The following is a 20,348-nucleotide window of genomic DNA, read 5'->3' as shown; positions in this document are numbered from 1 at the left end:
AGAACCCGCCCTCATTCACACTCTTCTCATCGGTGTTTAAACTCTACCCGCCTATCTCAAGCTGAGCTGGGTCCCTAAACGAGGGGCAGCAAACAAGCGTCCGCAGGAGGCAACGCCTCTTCTCGGGGCGGAGAGGTTCCAAGCAGTGACGGATAAGGACCGGGAGCCGCTTTTAATAAGTCGCCTCCTCCGCCGCCCGTCAAAAGAGAGAAAAAGAGGCGGGCCGCTTCTGCCAGCTGGATGATCCGCGCGGTACCTGCGAGGCTCGGCAGCCGCGCTCGCAGAAGCGACTGACTCCAAAAAGAGCTGCCCGGGCTGACGCGAGGAGAGAGAGCGCGCCGTTAGGATTGGTCTTTAAAGCTTCCTCATCTTTCGCGCAACTTCTGCGTGGGGGGGGGGGAACCATCCGCGGAGTTCGCCACGCTTTTTTTTTTCTTCCCGGGGGAGAGGGAGAAAGAAAGGAAGGAGTTGGATGAATAGAAGTTTGGGATTTGGGGATTTTGTTCCGTTTTGCCTTCTCCGATCCTTTCACCGCTCGGTCTCCGTCGAGAGCTTCCACCTGAGGACTTCACTCCTGTGAGGGGGGGGGGGGAAGGGGCTGCGCGGGCTGCTCTCACTTGGTTTTGGCGCGGAAGAGGCGCAAAAAAGCTGCTGGCGGCTACCGGACTCTGTGGGGGGGAAAAAGAGAGAGAGAGAGAGCCGGGGAATTAGATCGCTGAGCGGTCTAAACACCCCCGCGCAGGAATAGCGGGAGATGTAACCCGGGCGCGCGATCCAGAGGGTTTGCACCTGAGTTCGCAGGAAAGGGGCCAGTAGGCGAGACCCCTTTGCGGCGGTGCCCCCGGCCCCTGGATGGAAGCGGGGGATGGGGTCGTGGAGAAGGAGGGCAGCTCCGAGCGCTTCTCTTCCCCTCCCGTGAATTAGCACCGCTGCCACCCCCCGAGGGAAAGGACGGGGCAAGGCGGGGGAGAGTGGAAGCAGAAGGCGAAGGAGCTCCGGCTTCCGCGGCGAGACTCCGCTCTGAAGTTAACGCGAAGGGCGGAAGGCAGAAGCGAGGAAAGCGATGCAGTCGAGGCTGGGCTGGTTTTGGTGGTGGGCGGCGGTGTGGGGCAGCTCTTGCTGCTGCGCCCTGCCTGGGCTGCCTCTCCTGCCCGCCGCGGGGGCGCTTCTCCTGGGCAGCAGGAGTGCCGTGGGCTACGGCCCCGGGAGCGGTAAGCCTCAGCCTCAGGCGCCCGTCTCCAGCTCTTCCTCCCCAGCGGGCTTCCTCTACCGTCGCCTCAAGTCCCACGAGAAGCGGGAGATGCAGAAGGAAATCCTGTCTGTGCTGGGCTTGCCTCACCGGCCCCGGCCCTCGCACGGGCTTCAGCTGCAGCAGCCGGGAGAGCCCGAAGTTCCTCTCCCTCAGCAGCGCCGGCGGCAGCAGCAGCAGCAGCAGTCAGCGCCCCCGCTGGGCAGGCTGAACTCCGCGCCCCTCTTCATGCTGGATCTTTACAACACGCTGTCCGGCGAGGAGGAGGAGGAGGAGGAAGCGGCGGCGGCGGCGGAGAAAGGAGAGCCCGAGCATCACGGCGGCACCCGGCACATCTCCACTGCGCGACCCTTGCAGCGCAAAACGCTCCTGACCCACAACCTGGGCTCCTCCGGCAATCCGAGCCTGGCGAGCTCGCAGGACAGCACTTTTCTCAACGAGGCCGACATGATCATGAGCTTCGTCAACCTGGGTGAGTGAGAGGTGGGGTTGAAAAAAAGGAAGGGTGGGTGGCGCCGATCACCCGTGAGTGGATGCCCTGGGTGGTCCTTGTTTAAGGCAGGCAACTGAGAGGGGAAAAAAATCCAGATTTGAGCTATTTTACGACTTACGACCGCAATGGAGCCCGATGTTCTGCTGTTAAGTGTAACATTTGCTAAGGGAGTTTTGTCAGGGTGGACGCCCTTTCTTTCCACGGTTGTTAAGTGACTCACTGCAGTGGGTAACTTAGTAACCTGGTTGTTCAGTGAATCTTGCTTTCCCCGTTGACTTTCCTTGTCAGAAGATCGCAAAAGGGGATCACGTGGGACACAGCAACAGTCGTAAGTATGAACCGCTTGCCAAGCATCTGCATTTTCATCACGTGACCATGGGAATGCTGCAACGGTCGTAAGTGTGAAAAATGGTAATGAGTCACTGTTTGCAGTGCCGATGTAACTTTGAACGGTCACTAATTGAACAGCTGTAAGTTGAGGACTATTTGTACTGTTAAAACCTGTAGAAGTGTGTTGAGGAATTCCAAACTCTATTTATTGCAGTATATGCTCTTGTACTACAAGATACTAACAGCTATTTGGCTGTAAACTTTTCTTTTATCTTTTCCTCCAATGACCACCCTCATCCCCCTCCTTCCAGTTGCTATGCCAAAACTACTTGCAATGACCCCCTTCCCTCTAGCACATGCTAATGACCTCCAGTTCACAACGCAGAATAAAGATCTAAATTATATAGTCAAACTGCATTCCTTCGTGTAACTGCATATTATGTTATGAAATTGGCCTGGAACCAAGCAAACAGAAAGTTATGTATCTGAGCTTGATAGGGATCCTGCTGCATGAAGACACATCTCTTATTTCAAAGATTACGTGATATCTATCATTTGGACTAGTGCCCACAAAATATTAATATACAGCAAGACCTACTAAGAACACCCAACTTAATGATGACCCATAGTTAAGCCTACTGTAGCAAAATTTGAGTTAAATACATAACAATTCAAGCTAATGGTTCAAGTTTACTACACAATCCTACTTACAGTATTCAGCGTTCACACACTGTAGAAATTTGAAGTAAAGATATTTTTGGTTCACGTAGAAATTTAGGACAAGGCAAGATCTTGGGAATGGACCTCATTCTTAAACTAACCCGTATTCAAGCTAAGCAGCCTCTAATTGCTCTTGATAGACTGTTATTATCTAGAATGGGCCTTTGGTTCTTCTTTCTCTTTCATCTTTATTATAGGCTCATTTTTACATTTTGATATTCCAAAAAGCCCTTAAGACCTGTTTGTGTTCTCAAGCCTGCAGCTACCAAGCAACCGGAGGCTTGCTTTAGATGGCTCCACCAGTGAGATGATCATTTTTATCCTTCCTCATCTGGAGTTTGTATTTCAAGATTTTATCATACGCTTAAAATGGAATTTACATTTTTGCTTCTGTTTTATTTGATTATTGTTTGCTGCCCAGAGTTGCCTCCAGTAAAATGGATGGCTATATCAATTTGATTAATAGATACATTTGGCAAGATGGGTGGCTTATAAATTTAATAAATAATCATGAGAGATATATTCAGTATATCTTAAACTTTGAAAATTCTTGTGTATGCACAGTATCCTAAATTCAGTCCCTAATGCCTGTTAAACCAGCAAGTTATTGATTTTAAATGGTGGAGTGTAGTACTTATTGAAGGAAAATTGATATACTTAATTTAGGGTTCCATTCATACTGATTCTGAGTATCATTAAATTCTCTGCATAATTCTGTAGCCTTTACACATATATTTGCACATAATACCTTTCGGTATTATGGATTGCTGACATTCCATGCTTCTGTGGTACTGACCATGGTACTGTTTTGGTGCTGCTTTGGGCAGGTTTAGAATGCTGGGGAGGGGGTTGGTTGTGAATGCTGTTTTCCTCAACAGATCTTCTGCTAGTTGTTTGGTTGTGGAAACAAAAACAAATTCAGGTACAATTCAAAGAAGGGATTGTTCTCTATCTGTATAGTAATGAACTTGCGTATAACTGACTTGGAGAAAGTAGCCATTGTATACGGTTCGACCTACTTCTGAGTAAAAATGTAATAGGACTTGCTTTATTATCCTGCAGAAGCAATGGGCACTACTTGTGTTTTTTCAGAATGAAAAGTATTTGATACTACAGCAGGTCCCTGTGGTTAAGAATGCCCTGGTTTAAGGGCAACCCAGAGCTGAGATCAGAGCCTATCTTAACAACTTTAACAACACAATGATTCAAATTAAACACACAATAATTCAAGGTTATTATACAATTTATACAGTATTATACAATAATGCTGCTCTAGTTTACAAACAAATTCGACCAAGGACAACAGGATACAGACCTCTTGGAAATAGACTTCCTTCTTAAACTGGGGATTACCTGTTCTTTTGAAGTAGTGTGAAATTATTGGTCTAACTCTAATTTGTCTAATATTATTTATCCTAATGAAAGTTACTGTCCTAGGTTTTAAGTGAATTTTTTCTCAGATCTACTAATTGAAACGTGTACTACCATGTACTACATCTAAGATTTCTGAATGTAAAATGCCACTAAACTATGATCTTGTGTTAGTCTTCCTTTCTTCTCTGTCATACATCCTGCTACATTCCAGAATGCATTGTGCCTTACTCTTTATTGTTAAAAAGTATTTAAAATGTCAGTGACTGCCCTGTGCAATTAAGGACCAGCTCACTATCTGGGAAAACATAACTGGTCTTTCCTGATGCGGGAAAGTAACTTGGTAACTTCCTTCTCAGCTTTCCCGATGTGAATTGAACTTTTGCAGTTGTTTTTTGGTATTAAAAATAGGATTTAAGCAAATTAGATATATGTTCTGATGGACTCTGAAAAACAGACTTATGTACCAGATTCTGATATCTGCCTCTATCAGTCATACAACATTTTGGGTGTTCAGTAGACAGACCAATATTTACAGCCATTTATATATTCTGTGGTCATGGGGCCCCGGTTTATATTTTTTCTGGAAACTAGTGTTTACTTTCAGTTTCCAGCAAAAAAAAAAAAAGCCATAGTAAACAATAGGCTTGCTTAACCACTGCAGCATTTAACAACCACAGCATTTGCTTAATGACTGCTGGTTGTAAAATTGGATGTGGCCATGTGATGACCTGCTTTATGACCATCATGACTTGCAATCAAAATTACAGGCTTAAATACAATTGTAGGCTGAGGACTACCGTATATACTCGAGTATAAGCCGAGTTTTTCAGCACATTTTTTGTGCTGAAAAACGTCCCCTCGGCTTATACTCGGGTCTATACGGCTTATACTCGAGTTTTTTTTTTTCTTTTTTTCACATTTTACCGGACTGAAGCCCTGCCGGTGCAGTGAGAGGGCGGGGCGGGGGAGCCGCCAGCCTTCTCAGCTGAGGGAGGGAGGGTTTCCCCAACCGGTAGGTGCCTCATTTCCCACCCTCGGCTTATACTCGAGTCCCCAGTTTACCCCAGTTTTTGGGGTAAAATTGGGGACCTCGGCTTATACTCGGATCGGCTTATATTCGAGTATATACGGTATGTATATTTGAGCCAAAGGTGCTTTTTCAAGAGGCAACTGGACTTTCTGGTTTTTCTTTGAAGACGTTTCGCTTCTTCAAAGAAAAACCAGAAAGTCCAGTTGCCTCTTGAAAAAGCACCTTTGGGACAACCATGATCTGGATGACTGAAAATCTTCATAGATACTTACCTGCGTTTGAATGTATTTATCTTGCCACCTCCAAGTAATATTACAGTTATATAAAATAACGTAACATAAATAAAATAACAAAACCTAGAAGTATACATTATTTTTGAAGACAAATATTACAATAGTTTCAACTGGTAAGCATTAGAGATTATTTAGTTGGAGAGTAATTTTGATGATGGAGAACATTGTTATAGTAATCTCAGAAGACTCAAACTACAGTTTGAATATTTGTGTTCTTGGTATAAAGAGGTTTGTCCAGACATCTCCAATAATAGACACTGAGCATGCTATCCCTATGTTTCTTGTATGTGCAGTGCAATGGAAACATTTGTACAATCCAGTATTTCTTAGTCAACATAAAGTAGTGCAAAATAATCATAGAAGCTGCATTTTGTGCACTCACGCTTAGGTTAATGTGATGGCTATAATACTATGACATTTGCTGCATGGTTAATAATTTTATTTTTATTGTTTTGATCTTTAGGTTATGCATTATGATATAGATCCAGTGAATATTTACCTGGCTTGATCTGTGTGTTCATTAAAGATTTCAGCACATAGAAAATGTGCTAAATCTGGGTGAAAGTACTTGCTAATTGTGATTCTTAACTCAAAACTAACAAAATGAATGACTGCTAGAAAATCTAGAAAGACAAATGTAAAATCTACTAATGTAACCTGCTTAAAATGTTGAATTAAAAAAAAATAATGTAGCTGAAGAGTAATTTGTGCTGCTGGAGAAGAAGCAAAAGAACTAAAATTTATTTCAATGGTAATATCACTGATATTACATTTCAATAAAAATGATAGCTATTCGGGAAATAGTATCTTTAATGATTGATGAAATAGTCTGTGAATTTTCTCCATTCTTTCAAATACGATCCAATGTTATAATTGTAGCAATGAACAAAACACGTTTACCTGGCAGCCAAAGTAGCAGCAAAAGGACTGTTGTGTTAAGACATGTTTAAAGGAGACTGTTAATTAGTTTCATTAACTTGTGTAGTGAATTTATTTTCAAAAAAGCCTAGGAACTGCTATGCATATAGCATTTTGCTGTGGGGAGCAATAGAATACCAGTGCCAGGATTGCATTACATTCATGTCCTAGTGTTTTCCTTGTAGTAAGCAAACTCTTTCTCAATTATCACTTCAGAATTCAATAAGTAGGAGATTTCATTTCTTAGTATATTTGAGATTAAATTACAAAATAGCAGTGTGTGCTTCTTTTTCTCATAAATAGGATTTTTATGCATGTGGCCAAAAATGTCTAGTTTGTCTAGTTTAAACCTTCATGTCTTAAAACTGTCAATGTTCCAGAAAACCGAAATAAAAACTCCGAAGCATGCATCTTTTCTTTGCTGTTCATTCATGTATTATGCAGTTGTTGATTGGATCAGTTTTGCCATATTTAAAAAAGACAAGCTATATACTTCAATCTTTTTATGCCACTTCTTCCGTACTATCCACCTCGATTTCTTAATTGTAGTGGGAATTCTACATGGTGATATTGGAGAAAATGAAAATTTAACTTGGAATAGAAAAGATATAGCAAGAATAGGAATAAATACGAAACATGTTCTGCATGTGTGTTTCTACCATTCGTAGGTGAAGCCAATCATATATGATCTTAAGAACTGATTCTTGACCACCCCTATCCCCCCCCACCTTGGAAAACTTTCAATTTTTGCTCTGTTTGTAATCTAATGCAAGTTTGGTGTCTGCAAATGGTCTAAGAAAAAATTATATGGGCATTTCAAATACTAATTTAACTTCAGAAACAGAATCTTCCCAGTATCATCCAGGTTACTAGCTTTGAAAATAGGTAACTAACATTGTTCTAGCAAGAAGTGTGACATTCGTTTCATTTCTATTTTCTGTATGATCATGTTGCATCTTTTAAATGATCTCTAGAATGCTACTAACATGCTAAAGAGATAAAATTAACTTCTGAAATATTGACTGGGAGTATTTATTTATTTATTTATTTATTTAATCAAATTTTTATACCGCCCTATCTCCCGAAGGACTCAGGGCGGTTTACAGCCTGATAAAAACACAAGAATAAATACAAGATAAAAACACTATTTAAAAAACTTATTGAATTAGGCCAGGTTTAAAATTATAATTAAAATAATAAAAACCGCATTAAAAACTAAATTTAGAATTAAAATTCTAGTCCAGTCCTGCGCAGATAAATAGATGTGTCTTAAGTTCGCGGTGAAAGGTTCGAAGGTCAGGAAGTTGGCGGAGTCCTGGGGGAAGTTCATTCCAGAGGGTGGGAGCCCCCACAGAGAAGGCCCTTCCCCTGGGTGTTGCCAGTCGGCACTGCCTGGCGGACGGCACCCTAAGGAGTCCCTCTCTGTGAGAGCGTACGGGTCGGTGGGAGGCAATCGGTGGCAGTAGACGGTCCCGTAAGTAACCCGGCCCTATGCCATGGAGCGCTTTAAAGATAGTTACCAAAACCTTGAAGCACACCCGAAAGGCCACAGGTAGCCAGTGCAGCCTGCGCAGGAGTGATGTCACATGGGAACCACGAGGGGCTCCCTCTATCACCTGTGCAGCTGCATTCTGAACTAACTGGAGCCTCCGGGTGCTCTTCAAGGGGAGCCCCATGTAGAGAGCATTGCAGTAATCCAAGCGAGACGTCATGAGAGCATGAGTGACCGTGCATAGGGCATCCCGGTCTAGGAAGGGGCGCAACTGGCGGACCAGGCGAACCTGGTAAAAAGCTCTCCTGGAGACGGCCGTCAAATGGTCTTCAAAAGACAGCCGTCCATCCAGGAGAATGCCCAAGTTGGGCACCCTTTCCATTGGGCCAATGACTCGCCCCCAACAGTCAGCCGCGGCTGCAACTGACTGTACCAGGGTGCCGGCATCCACAGCCACTCTGTCTTGGAGGGATTGAGCTTGAGCCTGTTTCTCCCCATCCAGACCCGTACGGCTTCCAAACACCAGGACAGCACTTCGATAGCTTCGTTGGGGTGGCCCGGGGTGGAAACGTACAGCTGAGTATCATCAGCGTACAGTTGGTACCTCACCCCAAAACCACTGATGATCTCACCCAGCGGCTTCATATAGATGTTGAACAGGAGAGGCGAGAGAATCGACCCCTGCGGCACCCCACAAGTGAGGTGCCTCGGGGTCGATCTCTGCCCCCCTGTCAACACCGTCTGCGATCGATCAGAGAGATAGGAGGAGAACCACCGATAAACGGTGCCTCCCACTCCCAATCCCTCCAACCGGTGCAGCAGGATACCATGGTCGATGGTATCAAAAGCCGCTGAGAGATCTAGTAGGACTAGGGCAGAGGAACAACCCCTATCCCTGGCCCTCCAGAGATCATCAACCAACACGACCAAAGCCGTCTCCGTGCTGTATCCGGGCCGAAAGCCGGACTGGAACAGGTCTAGATAGACAGTTTCATCCAGGTACTGGGGTAATTGACGTGCCACCACACTCTCTACAACCTTCGCCACAAAGCGAAGGTTGGAGACCGGACGATAATTACCTAAAACAGCTGGGTCCAGGGAAGGCTTCTTGAGGAGAGGTCTCACCACCACCTCTTTCAAGGCGGCAGGAAAGACCCCCTCCAACAAAGAAGCATTAGTAATCCCCTGGAGCCAGCCTCGTGTCACCTCCTGCTTGGCCAGGAGTATCAGTATCACATGACTCTCTCTTTCTCCCCACCCTTCTCTTTTTCTTTTTCTTTTTCTCTTTCTCTTTCTGTCTGTCTTCTGAGCAATGTACATGGACCCAGTGCAGAGATGAAATCCAGCAGGTCTGACAAGTTCTGGAGAACCGGTAACAGAAATTTTGAGCAGTTCGAAGAACAGGCAAATACGTTCTCTGGCTGGCCCCAGAGTGGGGTGGAAATGGAGATTTTGCAATATCCTCCCCCCAGGAGTGAGGAGGGAACGGAGATTTTGCAGTATCCTTCCCCTGGAATCGGATGGGAATGGAGATTTTGCAGTATCCTTCCCCTGCCATGCCCACTAAGCCACGCCATGCCCACCAAGCCACGCCCACAGAACCGGTAGTATTGGATTTCACCATTGACCCAGTGGATAAAAATGTCCTTGGTTCTATTTAAGAAACTCTGTTGTTTAGTTCCAAATGATTGTTGACCATTTATTTTACCAGCATAATTTTTTAAAAATTCATTTACTGGTTGACTTCCAATTTTTCCTGGTATTTATTTATATATGCACAAATATTTTACAATTATTTAGGATTTTGGAATTTCACAACCATATTTGTTTGTCTAATAGGGAGTTAGTTCTAGGATGCTAAGATTGTATTAGAAATATATTCATTAAGTCAAAATGTTAGATGATTTGAGCAATTATGATGAATCAGCCAGGAAGACTTCAATGCAAATTCTACAATGTAGAACTAATGTAGTACTTATAAAATTAGTATTATATTTCTGTAATTATTTATAAGATAAAAAGGCTATAAAATAGTTTCTTCCTAGTTATAAAAAGGTTAAATGCTGTATTTGCACAAGGGCTAGAGAAAATGTCTCTTCAAGCAAAGATAAGTCTTCCACTAGCGAAATTTTAAGTGAATATGAAGAAAGGATTCTGATTTGCATTGGATATTTGTACTTTAATATAAGAACTAAATAAAAGTCATTAAACAGTACGGAAGACCAGTTCCATCATGCTTAAGTAGCAATTAGTAGTGTCTGAAATTCACACCTCATAGCTAAGCCATGGTCCCCTGATCATCTAATCTGCATAAGAACTTGATGGGGTTCCATGACACACACTAAGGGAATAACAAAGTTCATTTGAATTCAGTCAAAATTCAGTCCATTTGTAATGGAAAGAGTTTGACTTGGTCTTCCATGAAAAACAATCCATGGCCTCCATTTTATGGATCAAGGTGGTGGTTGTTTTTTTTTAACTAATAGGTTCTATGACTTGAAAAAGCTGTGAAACTCTAAAGGTAAAGATAAAGGTTCCCCTCGCACATATGTGCTAGTCATTCCTGACTCTAGGGGGCGGTGTTCATCTCTGTTTCAAAGCCGAAGAGCCAGCGCTGTCCAAAGACATATCCGTGGTCATGTGGCTGGCATGACTAAATGCCAAAGGTGCACGGAATGCTGGTACCTTCCCTCCAAAGGTGGTCCCTATTTTTCTACTTACATTTTTTACGTGCTTTCAAACTGCTAGGTTGGCAGAAGTTGGGACAAGTAATGGGAGCTCACCCCGTTATGCGGCACTAGGGATTCGAACCATTGAACTGCCAACTTTTTGATCGACAAGCTCAGCGTCTTAGCCACTGAGCCACTGCGTCCCACCATAGAAACTCTTTAACAAGTGCTAATGTGGAAAATTATTTAAAATAAGGGTCTAGGATTTGGCAGATGTGAATTTATGAACACCATAAATGAAAAAATTGAATCCATAATAATTAACTATTTAAAATGTTTTACTGACAATGATGAATGTGGGCTCATGCTGCATAGGCAACATTCTGTGTGGTTCTTTCCTCAACTAGGAGGGAAAAGGGAGAACATGTGTCTGTAGTTTTCTAAAGACCTTTTTTCTAGACTTATGGATTACTTGAATTTAAACAGCTGCTTTGAATATATACCCCACAAAGTGATATGAATAATTTTGTACCTTCCTTGTATTTCCCCCACCCTCTATTTCTAACTAAGCAACTTATTTGCCTGTTTGCAGAATCCAGGAGTTGAAACCGTAAAAAGAGCAGGCTGCTATATTCTACCTATTCTTCTTCCTTCTAAACTACTTTAAGCTGGTTGTATAATCATCTTCACTCTTGGACATTTTAATAAAGTTAGAGAAGAATACCAGCCAGTCAAGGCTCCCCCTGGTCAAGCAGAGTGTGGTAAAACTGACCAAGCAGTTTGTTTTAAAGTTGCAATGGTGCAGAGCAATTATGCTATAATTACTTAGGTTTTGAAAAGTTCAGAAACTTTTAAAACGCATGCTTCTGATATTGCATGAGTGCAATACCTCTGTGCTATGCATTACCTTTTTTCAGGTTTTTGCATGAGTCTAAAATAAAGTTATTGCTGCATATTGTTTTCAGACTTGGGCTGAAGCCTGAAAAAGGTCAGGCTCCTTAAACAGAAGTGCAGTGCTCTCATAGTAAGGTCTGGAACCTTACTATACTCCTCCTTGAATCGTTTTGAAAGCCGTAAACATGATCAGTAAGTCAAAATGTTGTTAATTCTCATTGGTGAATAAGTTGAATATGAACATTTTTGAATACGTTGGAAAGTTCCAGGTGGAACATATGAGAATTGGATTTATGGGAAATATAATATTTGACAATTAACTTGATTTTCCATAATTGGAAAACAGGGTTTGTTATGTTTGGGCAATAACGAGGCAGGAGACCCAGGATAGTGACAACAGCTCTTTAATATACGGTGAACCCAGCAGCCAGTACTGGGGAAAACCCTCTCTTTATATACAGTTAAGCCGGTGGCTTCAACCAATCAGCAAAGTGCTAATTCCCGCCAAAACTCCCGCCAAAACTTTTAAAGATACATTACACTCCTTCCCTCCCAGAAGGCACTTTACCATTATTTACATAAATTGAGCATATTATTTCTCTACGTAGTCACGCAGGTAAACTGGGCGTTTCCTAACCCTTCCGGACCTGCGCAGTTCACTTTCTGGGGTTGAGTCGAGCTGACCGGAGAGACTGCCCGTTCCTCTCAGCTCCTCCTCCCGGCCATCCGGCTTTGGATTACTTGCCGAGTCGTGCCTACTGTTCTCGGGAAGGACCGGAGGGTGTCGCTGGACCTCGTCTGAACCAGATAAGTCCCCCGTTTTTTCTCGGCTGGAGTCAGCTATGGGTTCAATCAATGAGTAGTCAGGGCCCGTTCCGTCTATCTCTGGTCTAGTGTTAATCCTATTCCTCAGCTGATCTATGTGACGTCTCCACACTCGGCCGTCCTCTATCTCTACAAGATAAGACTTGGGGCCCGTGGTGTCAATGATTGCTCCCTTTAACCAGTTTGGGCCGTCACCGTAATTGTGCGCCCATACAGAACTCCCTATGGTCAGTTCCCTTGTTTTGCCTGATATTGTTTTGTACCCGTCTGGCGTGTAATTCGGGTTTAACCGGTCTAAGGGGCATCTTAGTTTTCGCCCCATCAGTAGCTCCGCTGGGCTGCGGCCAGTAGCTACACAAGGGGTTCTGTGTTGTACCATCAGGAATGCGTCAATTTGTGATTGCCAATCGCCCGGGCCGCTTCTTGACAATGCCTCTTTCGCGCTCCGGACGAAACGTTCAGCAAGGCCGTTCGTCGCAGGGTGGAAAGGCGCTGAGAGGGCATGTCGGATGCCCTCTTCTGCCAAGTACCCCTCAAAAAGTGTCGCGGTGAACTGTGGCCCATTGTCTGACACGAGAGTGTCCGGCAGCCCGTGCGTGGCGAAAAGGTGCCTTAGTGCTGAAATGACAGCTTCAGCGGTTGTGGATTTCATTAGGATGATCTCCAGCCATTTGGAGAATGCATCCACCACTATTAGAAACGTTTGGCCATGGAAAGGGCCAGCGAAGTCTATGTGTATACGGGACCAAGGGCCTTGGGGTTTCTCCCACTCCCGGATTGGGGCCGTTGGTGGTAGTGGTCTGGACTCCTGGCACCCTTGGCATCTGCCAACCCTGTCGCTAATCTCCTTGTCCATTAGGGGCCACCACACATAGCTCCTAGCTAGACCCTTCATTCTCACGATCCCAGGGTGACCTTCGTGCAGAAGTTCCAGAACTTTTCCCCGCAATTTCTCCGGAACTACCACCCTATCCCCCCAGAGCAGGCACCCCCCTTGCACCGATAATTCCCCGCTTTTCTTAACAAATTCTTTGAAACGCTCGCCCGGCGCAGCGGGCCACCCTCTTTGGACCCAACCAATTACAGTTCTTAAAGTAATGTCCCGGTATGACGCCCGAGCCACCTCCTTAGACGTGACTGGGCCAGAGTCCAGAGAGTCAATTAACAGTATGGGTGTCCCCGGAGTGGGGTCCTCGATCGCCCCTGGCAGTGGGCATCTGCTTAACGCGTCCGCATGCCCCAACTCCTTTCCTGGCCGATGCCGCAGTTTATAGGAGTAGGCAGCTAAAAAGATAGTCCATCGGGTCAATCGGGGCGAGAGTGCCACGGGCGTTGGGTGGTCGCCAGCCAGCAACCCTAACAGTGGTCTGTGGTCTGTAACAATTTCAAAACCTCTACCAAAAACGTATTCGTGAAACTTTTTCACTTCTGAAACTATAGCTAGGGTTTCCCTATCCAACTGACTATAGTTCCTCTCTGCCGAGGACATTGTCCTGGAGTAGAACGCTATTGGGGCTTCTGTGCCATTTGGAAGCCTGTGGCTGAGCACAGCCCCCACCCCGTAGGGGGATGCATCGCAAACTAATACCAATGGCATTGTACTATTATACTGGATCAGTAAACTATCGCTCGAGAGTAGGTTTTTTACTGCCTCGAATGCCCTAGCTTCTGTCTTTCCCCAAGACCAAACAGCATTCTTTCCCAGTAACTTATGTAGCGGTTCGGCAACAGTTGCCTTATTTTTCAAAAAGACCGAGTAAAAATTCACTAGACCCAGGAATGCCTGTAGCTCTGTTTTGTTTCTGGGCGCTGGAGCCTTTTTTATTGCCTTGACTTTGCTCTCAGTGGGGTGAATTCCTTCCTTGTCTATTCTGTAGCCCAAGAACTCTACGGATTCTACCCCTATTTGGCATTTGTTCACTTTAACTTTTAGACCGGCTGACCGGAAAATGCCCAAAACTTTTCTCAAACGCTCCCCCAATTCGTCTAAATTTTCGGCTGATACCAATACATCATCAAAATAGGGGACCACCCCCGGGAGCCCTTGCAGAAGTCGCTCCATTAAATTTTGAAATAGACCAGGTGCCACACTCACCCCAAACTGTAACCGGGTACACTTGAAAGCACCTCTGTGAGTCACAATTGTCTGGGCTTCGGCTGTGTTGGCGTCTACGGGCAGTTGTTGATAGGCTTGGGCCAAATCTAATTTGGCAAAAATGTGCCCTTGCCCCAGCGAGTGCAGCAAGTGTTGCACCACTGGGACCGGGTAAGCGCTTTTTTGCAAGGCTTTGTTTAAAGTTGCCTTGTAGTCAGCGCAGATTCTAACTGACCCATCTGGTTTCACTGGGGTGACGATTGGCGTCTCCCACTTTGCATGATCGACTGGCACTAGTATCCCCTGACTGACTAGTTTGTCTATCTCCCTGTCAATCTTGGGTTTAAGGGCAAAAGGGACCCTCCTTGCTTTTAACCGTATGGGGGCTACCTGGGGGTCTAAATTGAAAGAAATAGGGGTCCCCTTGTACTTGCCCAGGCAGTCCTTGAAAACATCTTCGAATTCGTCCATGAGTGTGTCCTTTAGGTTAAAGTCGTTTCTGTAGATGCCAGTCACTCCCATGCCCAATGCTCGGAACCAGTCTAGTCCCAACAAGCTTGGCAGGGTCCCCTCGACTATCGTGATGGGCAGGGTTTTCTTGTGTGGTCCGTACTCGACGCGGACGGATGTTGTCCCTCGAACAGGGATGCGATTCCCTTGGTAGTCTTGAACTTTTAGCCGCTGTGTTTGCAGTTTGCGCTTGGCGATGTTCGGCAAAGCTTTCGCAAAAGTGTCCCAGGACATGATTGTGATCGCTGACCCTGTGTCCACCTCCAGCCGGCACGGCACTCCTTCAATTTTTGGTTTTGTGAAGATTTTCTTTTCTAGGCGGGTCGCCGCACGACCCACTATCACGGTCGTTCGATTTGACTTCGCGCCCTTTTTGTCTTGACCAATCACGGGTCGCCTTGCCGATCCCGCGCTCTGATTGGTTGGTTTGAATTTTCGGCGGGAAGGTTGAGGTGCTCGACAAACTTGAGCCAGGTGCCCCTTCTTCTCGCACCGCCGACATGTAGCGTCCTTGAACTTGCATTGATGACGCTGGTGTTGCCCTCCGCAACTTCCGCACTCATCCCGGTCTTCTTTTCTCGGTCTCCCGGTGTGAAAAACTCCTTCCTCATCCTCGCCGTCTGATTCGGTCTGGACTTCTTCGTTGTGGACCGGAGTTGATTTCGCGCTCGCCATTGGTGTGAGCGGCTTTTGTAGGGTTTCCGCCGCTTGGGTGGACATCTCATGAGCTCTGGCTTCGTCCAGAGCGTTTGCCAGCGTTAGGTTGCTTTTGGATAGCAGCCGCCTCCGCAAACGAATGTCTCTGACCCCACGGATGAGTTGCTCCAACAGTTCCTCATCCAAATCTCGGTACCCACAATATTTGGAGGCTTTCCTCAGGGCGGCCATGTATTCGCTGATGGACTCGCCCTCTTGCTGTCTGCGCTCTCCAAATTCAAAACGCTGCACATATTTGGACGGTGTTGGCGCGAAATGGTTCTTCAATAGGTTCTGCAGAGTTTGCCACGATACCGATTGTACCGGCGTTGGCTCTGCCAGGGCTTCTGCGATGTCGATGACCTCGGGACCGCAGTGGCTCAGGAAATACGCCCTTTTTCTGTTGTCTGGAACTCCTTGCAGTTCGTTCGCCTCGAGGAAACTCTCGAAACGGGTCATGTATGTCCCCCATTTCTCCTTGGATGGGTCAAACGGCGCGGGCGGTGTGTAGCTGGCCATCGCTGCGTTCCGCCCTGAATTTGCTGGGTTCGTCCCTCGTAGTGTGTTCAGCTCTTTCCTGGTGTTTTAGCCTTGAAATCCCACCTTCGTCGCCAGTGTTAAGTTTGGGCAATAACGAGGCAGGAGACCCAGGATAGTGACAACAGCTCTTTAATATACGGTGAACCCAGCAGCGAGTACTGGGGAAAACCCTCTCTTTATATACAGTTAAGCCGGTGGCTTCAACCAATCAGCAACGTGCTAATTCCCGCCAAAACTTTTAAAGATACATTACACTCCTTCCCTCCCAGAAGGCACTTTACCATTATTTACATGAGTTTAGCATATTATTTTTCTACGTAGTCACGCAGGTAATCTGGGCGTTTCCTAACCCTTCCGGACCTGCGCAGTTCACTTTCTGGGGTTGAGTCGAGCTGACCGGAGGGACTGCCCGTTCCTCTCAGCTCCTCCTCCCGGCCATCCGGCTTTGGATTACTTGCCGAGTCGTGCCTACTGTCCTCGGGAAGGACCGGAGGGTGTCGCTGGACCTCGTCTGAACCAGATAAGTCCCCCGTTTTTTCTCGGCTGGAGTCAGCTATGGGCTCAATCAATGAGTAGTCAGGGCCCGTTCCGTCTATCTCTGGTCTAGTGTTAATCCTATTCCTCAGCTGATCTATGTGACGTCTCCACACTCGGCCGTCCTCTATCTCTACAAGATAAGACTTGGGGCCCGTGGTGTCAATGATTGCTCCCTTTAACCAGTTTGGGCCGTCACCGTAATTGTGCGCCCATACAGAACTCCCTATGGTCAGTTCCCTTGTTTTGCCTGATATTGTTTTGTACCCGTCTGGCGGTAATTCGGGTTTAACCGGTCTAAGGGCATCTTAGTTTTCGCCCATCAGTAGCTCCGCTGGGCTGCGCCAGTAGCTACACAAGGGGTTCTGTGTTGTACCATCAGGAATGCGTCAATTTGTGATTGCCAATCGCCGGGCCGCTTCTTGACAATGCCTCTTCGCGCTCCGGACGAAACGCGTTCAGCAAGGCCGTTCGTCGCAGGGCGGAAAGGCGCTGAGAGGGCATGTCGGATGCCCTCTTCTGCCAAGTACCCCTCAAAAGTGTCGCGGTGAACTGTGGCCCATTGTCTGACACGAGTGTCCGGCAGCCCGTGCGTGGCGAAAAGGTGCCTTAGTGCTGAAATGACAGCTTCAGCGGTTGTGGATTTCATTAGGATGATCTCCAGCCATTTGGAGAATGCATCCACCACTATTAGAAACGTTTGGCCATGGAAAGGGCCAGCGAAGTCTATGTGTATTCGGGACCAAGGGCCTTGGGGTTTCTCCCACTCCCGGATTGGGGCCGTTGGTGGTAGTGGTCTGGACTCCTGGCACCCTTGGCATCTGCCAACCCTGTCGCTAATCTCCTTGTCCATTAGGGGCCACCACACATAGCTCCTAGCTAGACCCTTCATTCTCACGATCCCAGGGTGACCTTCGTGCAGAAGTTCCAGAACTTTTCCCCGCAATTTCTCCGGAACTACCACCCTATCCCCCCAGAGCAGGCACCCCCCTTGCACTGATAATTCCCCGCTTTTCTTAACAAATTCTTTGAAACGCTCGCCCGGCGCAGCGGGCCACCCTCTTTGGACCCAACCAATTACAGTTCTTAAAGTAATGTCCCGGTATGACGCCCGAGCCACCTCCTTAGACGTGACTGGGCCAGAGTCCAGAGAGTCAATTAACAGTATGGGTGTCCCCGGAGTGGGGTCCTCGATCGCCCCTGGCAGTGGGCATCTGCTTAACGCGTCCGCATGCCCCAACTCCTTTCCTGGCCGATGCCGCAGTTTATAGGAGTAGGCAGCTAAAAAGATAGTCCATCGGGTAAATCGGGGCGAGAGTGCCACGGGCGTTGGGCGGTCGCCAGCCAGCAACCCTAACAGTGGTCTGTGGTCTGTAACAATTTCAAAACCTCTACCAAAAACGTATTCGTGAAACTTTTTCACTCCTGAAACTATAGCTAGGGCTTCCCTATCCAACTGACTATAGTTCCTCTCTGCCGAAGACATTGTTCTGGAGTAGAACGCTATTGGGGCTTCTGTGCCATTTGGAAGCCTGTGGCTGAGCACAGCCCCCACCCCATAGGGGGATGCATCGCAAACTAATACCAATGGCATTGTACTATTATACTGGATCAGTAAACTATCGCTCGAGAGTAGGTTTTTTACTGCCTCGAATGCCCTAGCTTCTGTCTTTCCCCAAGACCAAACAGCATTCTTTCCCAGTAACTTATGTAGCGGTTCGGCAACAGTTGCCTTATTTTTCAAAAAGACCGAGTAAAAATTCACTAGACCCAGGAATGCCTGTAGCTCTGTTTTGTTTCTGGGCGCTGGAGCCTTTTTTATTGCCTTGACTTTGCTCTCAGTGGGGTGAATTCCTTCCTTGTCTATTCTGTAGCCCAAGAACTCTACGGATTCTACCCCTATTTGGCATTTGTTCACTTTAACTTTTAGACCGGCTGACCGGAAAATGCCCAAAACTTTTCTCAAACGCTCCCCCAATTCGTCTAAATTTTCGGCTGATACCAATACATCATCAAAATAGGGGACCACCCCCGGGAGCCCTTGCAGAAGTCGCTCCATTAAATTTTGAAATAGACCAGGTGCCACACTCACCCCAAACTGTAACCGGGTACACTTGAAAGCACCTCTGTGAGTTACAATTGTCTGGGCTTCGGCTGTGTTGGCGTCTACGGGCAGTTGTTGATAGGCTTGGGCCAAATCTAATTTGGCAAAAACGTGCCCTTGCCCCAGCGAGTGCAGCAAGTGTTGCACCACTGGGACCGGGTAAGCGCTTTTTTGCAAGGCTTTGTTTAAAGTTGCCTTGTAGTCAGCGCAGATTCTAACTGACCCATCTGGTTTCACTGGGGTGACGATTGGCGTCTCCCACTTTGCATGATCGACTGGCACTAGTATCCCCTGACTGACTAGTTTGTCTATCTCCCTGTCAATCTTGGGTTTAAGGGCAAAAGGGACCCTCCTTGCTTTTAACCGTATGGGGGCTACCTGGGGGTCTAAATTGAAAGAAATAGGGGTCCCCTTGTACTTGCCCAGGCAGTCCTTGAAAACATCTTCGAATTCGTCCATGAGTGTGTCCTTTAGGTTAAAGTCGTTTCTGTAGATGCCAGTCACTCCCATGCCCAATGCTCGGAACCAGTCTAGTCCCAACAAGCTTGGCAGGGTCCCTCGACTATCGTGATGGGCAGGGTTTTCTTGTGTGGTCCGTACTCGACGCGGACGGATGTTGTCCCTCGAACAGGGATGCGATTCCTTGGTAGTCTTGAACTTTTAGCCGCTGTGTTTGCAGTTTGCGCTTGGCGATGTTCGCAAAGCTTTAAAAGTGTCCCAGGACATGATTGTGATCGCTGACCCTGTGTCCACCTCCAGCCGCACAGCACTCCTTCAATTTTTGGTTTTGTGAAGATTTTCTTCTCTAGGCGGGTCGCTGCACGACCCACTATCACGGTCGTTCGATTTGACTTCGCCCTTTTGTCTTGACCAATCACGGGTCGCCTTGCCGATCCCGCGCCTGATTGGTTGGTTTGAATTTTCGGCGGGAAGGTTGAGGTGCTCGACAAACTTGAGCCAGGTGCCCCTTCTTCTCGCACCGCCGACATGTAGCGTCCTTGAACTTGCATTGATGACGCTGGTGTTGCCCTCCGCAACTTCCGCACTCATCCCGGTCTTCTTTTCTCGGTCTCCCGGTGTGAAAAACTCCTTCCTCATCCTCGCCGTCTGATTCGGTCTGGACTTCTTCGTTGTGGACCGGAGTTGATTTCGCGCTCGCCATTGGTGTGAGCGGCTTTTGTAGGGTTTCCGCCGCTTGGGTGGACATCTCATGAGCTCTGGCTTCGTCCAGAGCGTTTGCCAGCGTTAGGTTGCTTTTGGATAGCAGCCGCCTCCGCAAACGAATGTCTCTGACCCCACGGATGAGTTGCTCCAACAGTTCCTCATCCAAATCTCGGTACCCACAATATTTGGAGGCTTTCCTCAGGGCGGCCATGTATTCGCTGATGGACTCGCCCTCTTGCTGTCTGCGCTCTCCAAATTCAAAACGCTGCACATATTTGGACGGTGTTGGCGCGAAATGGTTCTTCAATAGGTTCTGCAGAGTTTGCCACGATACCGATTGTACCGGCGTTGGCTCTGCCAGGGCTTCTGCGATGTCGATGACCTCGGGACCGCAGTGGCTCAGGAAATACGCCCTTTT

General features: G+C 46.8%; 1 protein-coding gene across 1 annotated transcript in view; it reads left to right on the top strand.

Annotated features, from left to right (window-relative positions):
• Positions 1-647: 647 nt before the first annotated feature.
• BMP6 (bone morphogenetic protein 6) overlaps positions 648-20,348 on the top strand; it is a 107,861-nt gene continuing 88,160 nt past the window's right edge. Inside the window, exon 1 of the mRNA XM_058175969.1 lies at positions 648-1,721. Within this exon, the coding sequence (XP_058031952.1) occupies positions 1,064-1,721 (658 nt within the window). The 5' untranslated portion in view covers positions 648-1,063. The remainder of the gene's footprint in view (positions 1,722-20,348) is intronic.

Source organism: Ahaetulla prasina, chromosome 3, assembly GCF_028640845.1.
Source record: "Ahaetulla prasina isolate Xishuangbanna chromosome 3, ASM2864084v1, whole genome shotgun sequence".
NCBI classification, from domain to species: Eukaryota; Metazoa; Chordata; class Lepidosauria; order Squamata; family Colubridae; genus Ahaetulla; species Ahaetulla prasina.
Note: the sequence above shows the minus strand (reverse complement) of the source record. Positions and strands in the feature narration are given on the sequence as shown.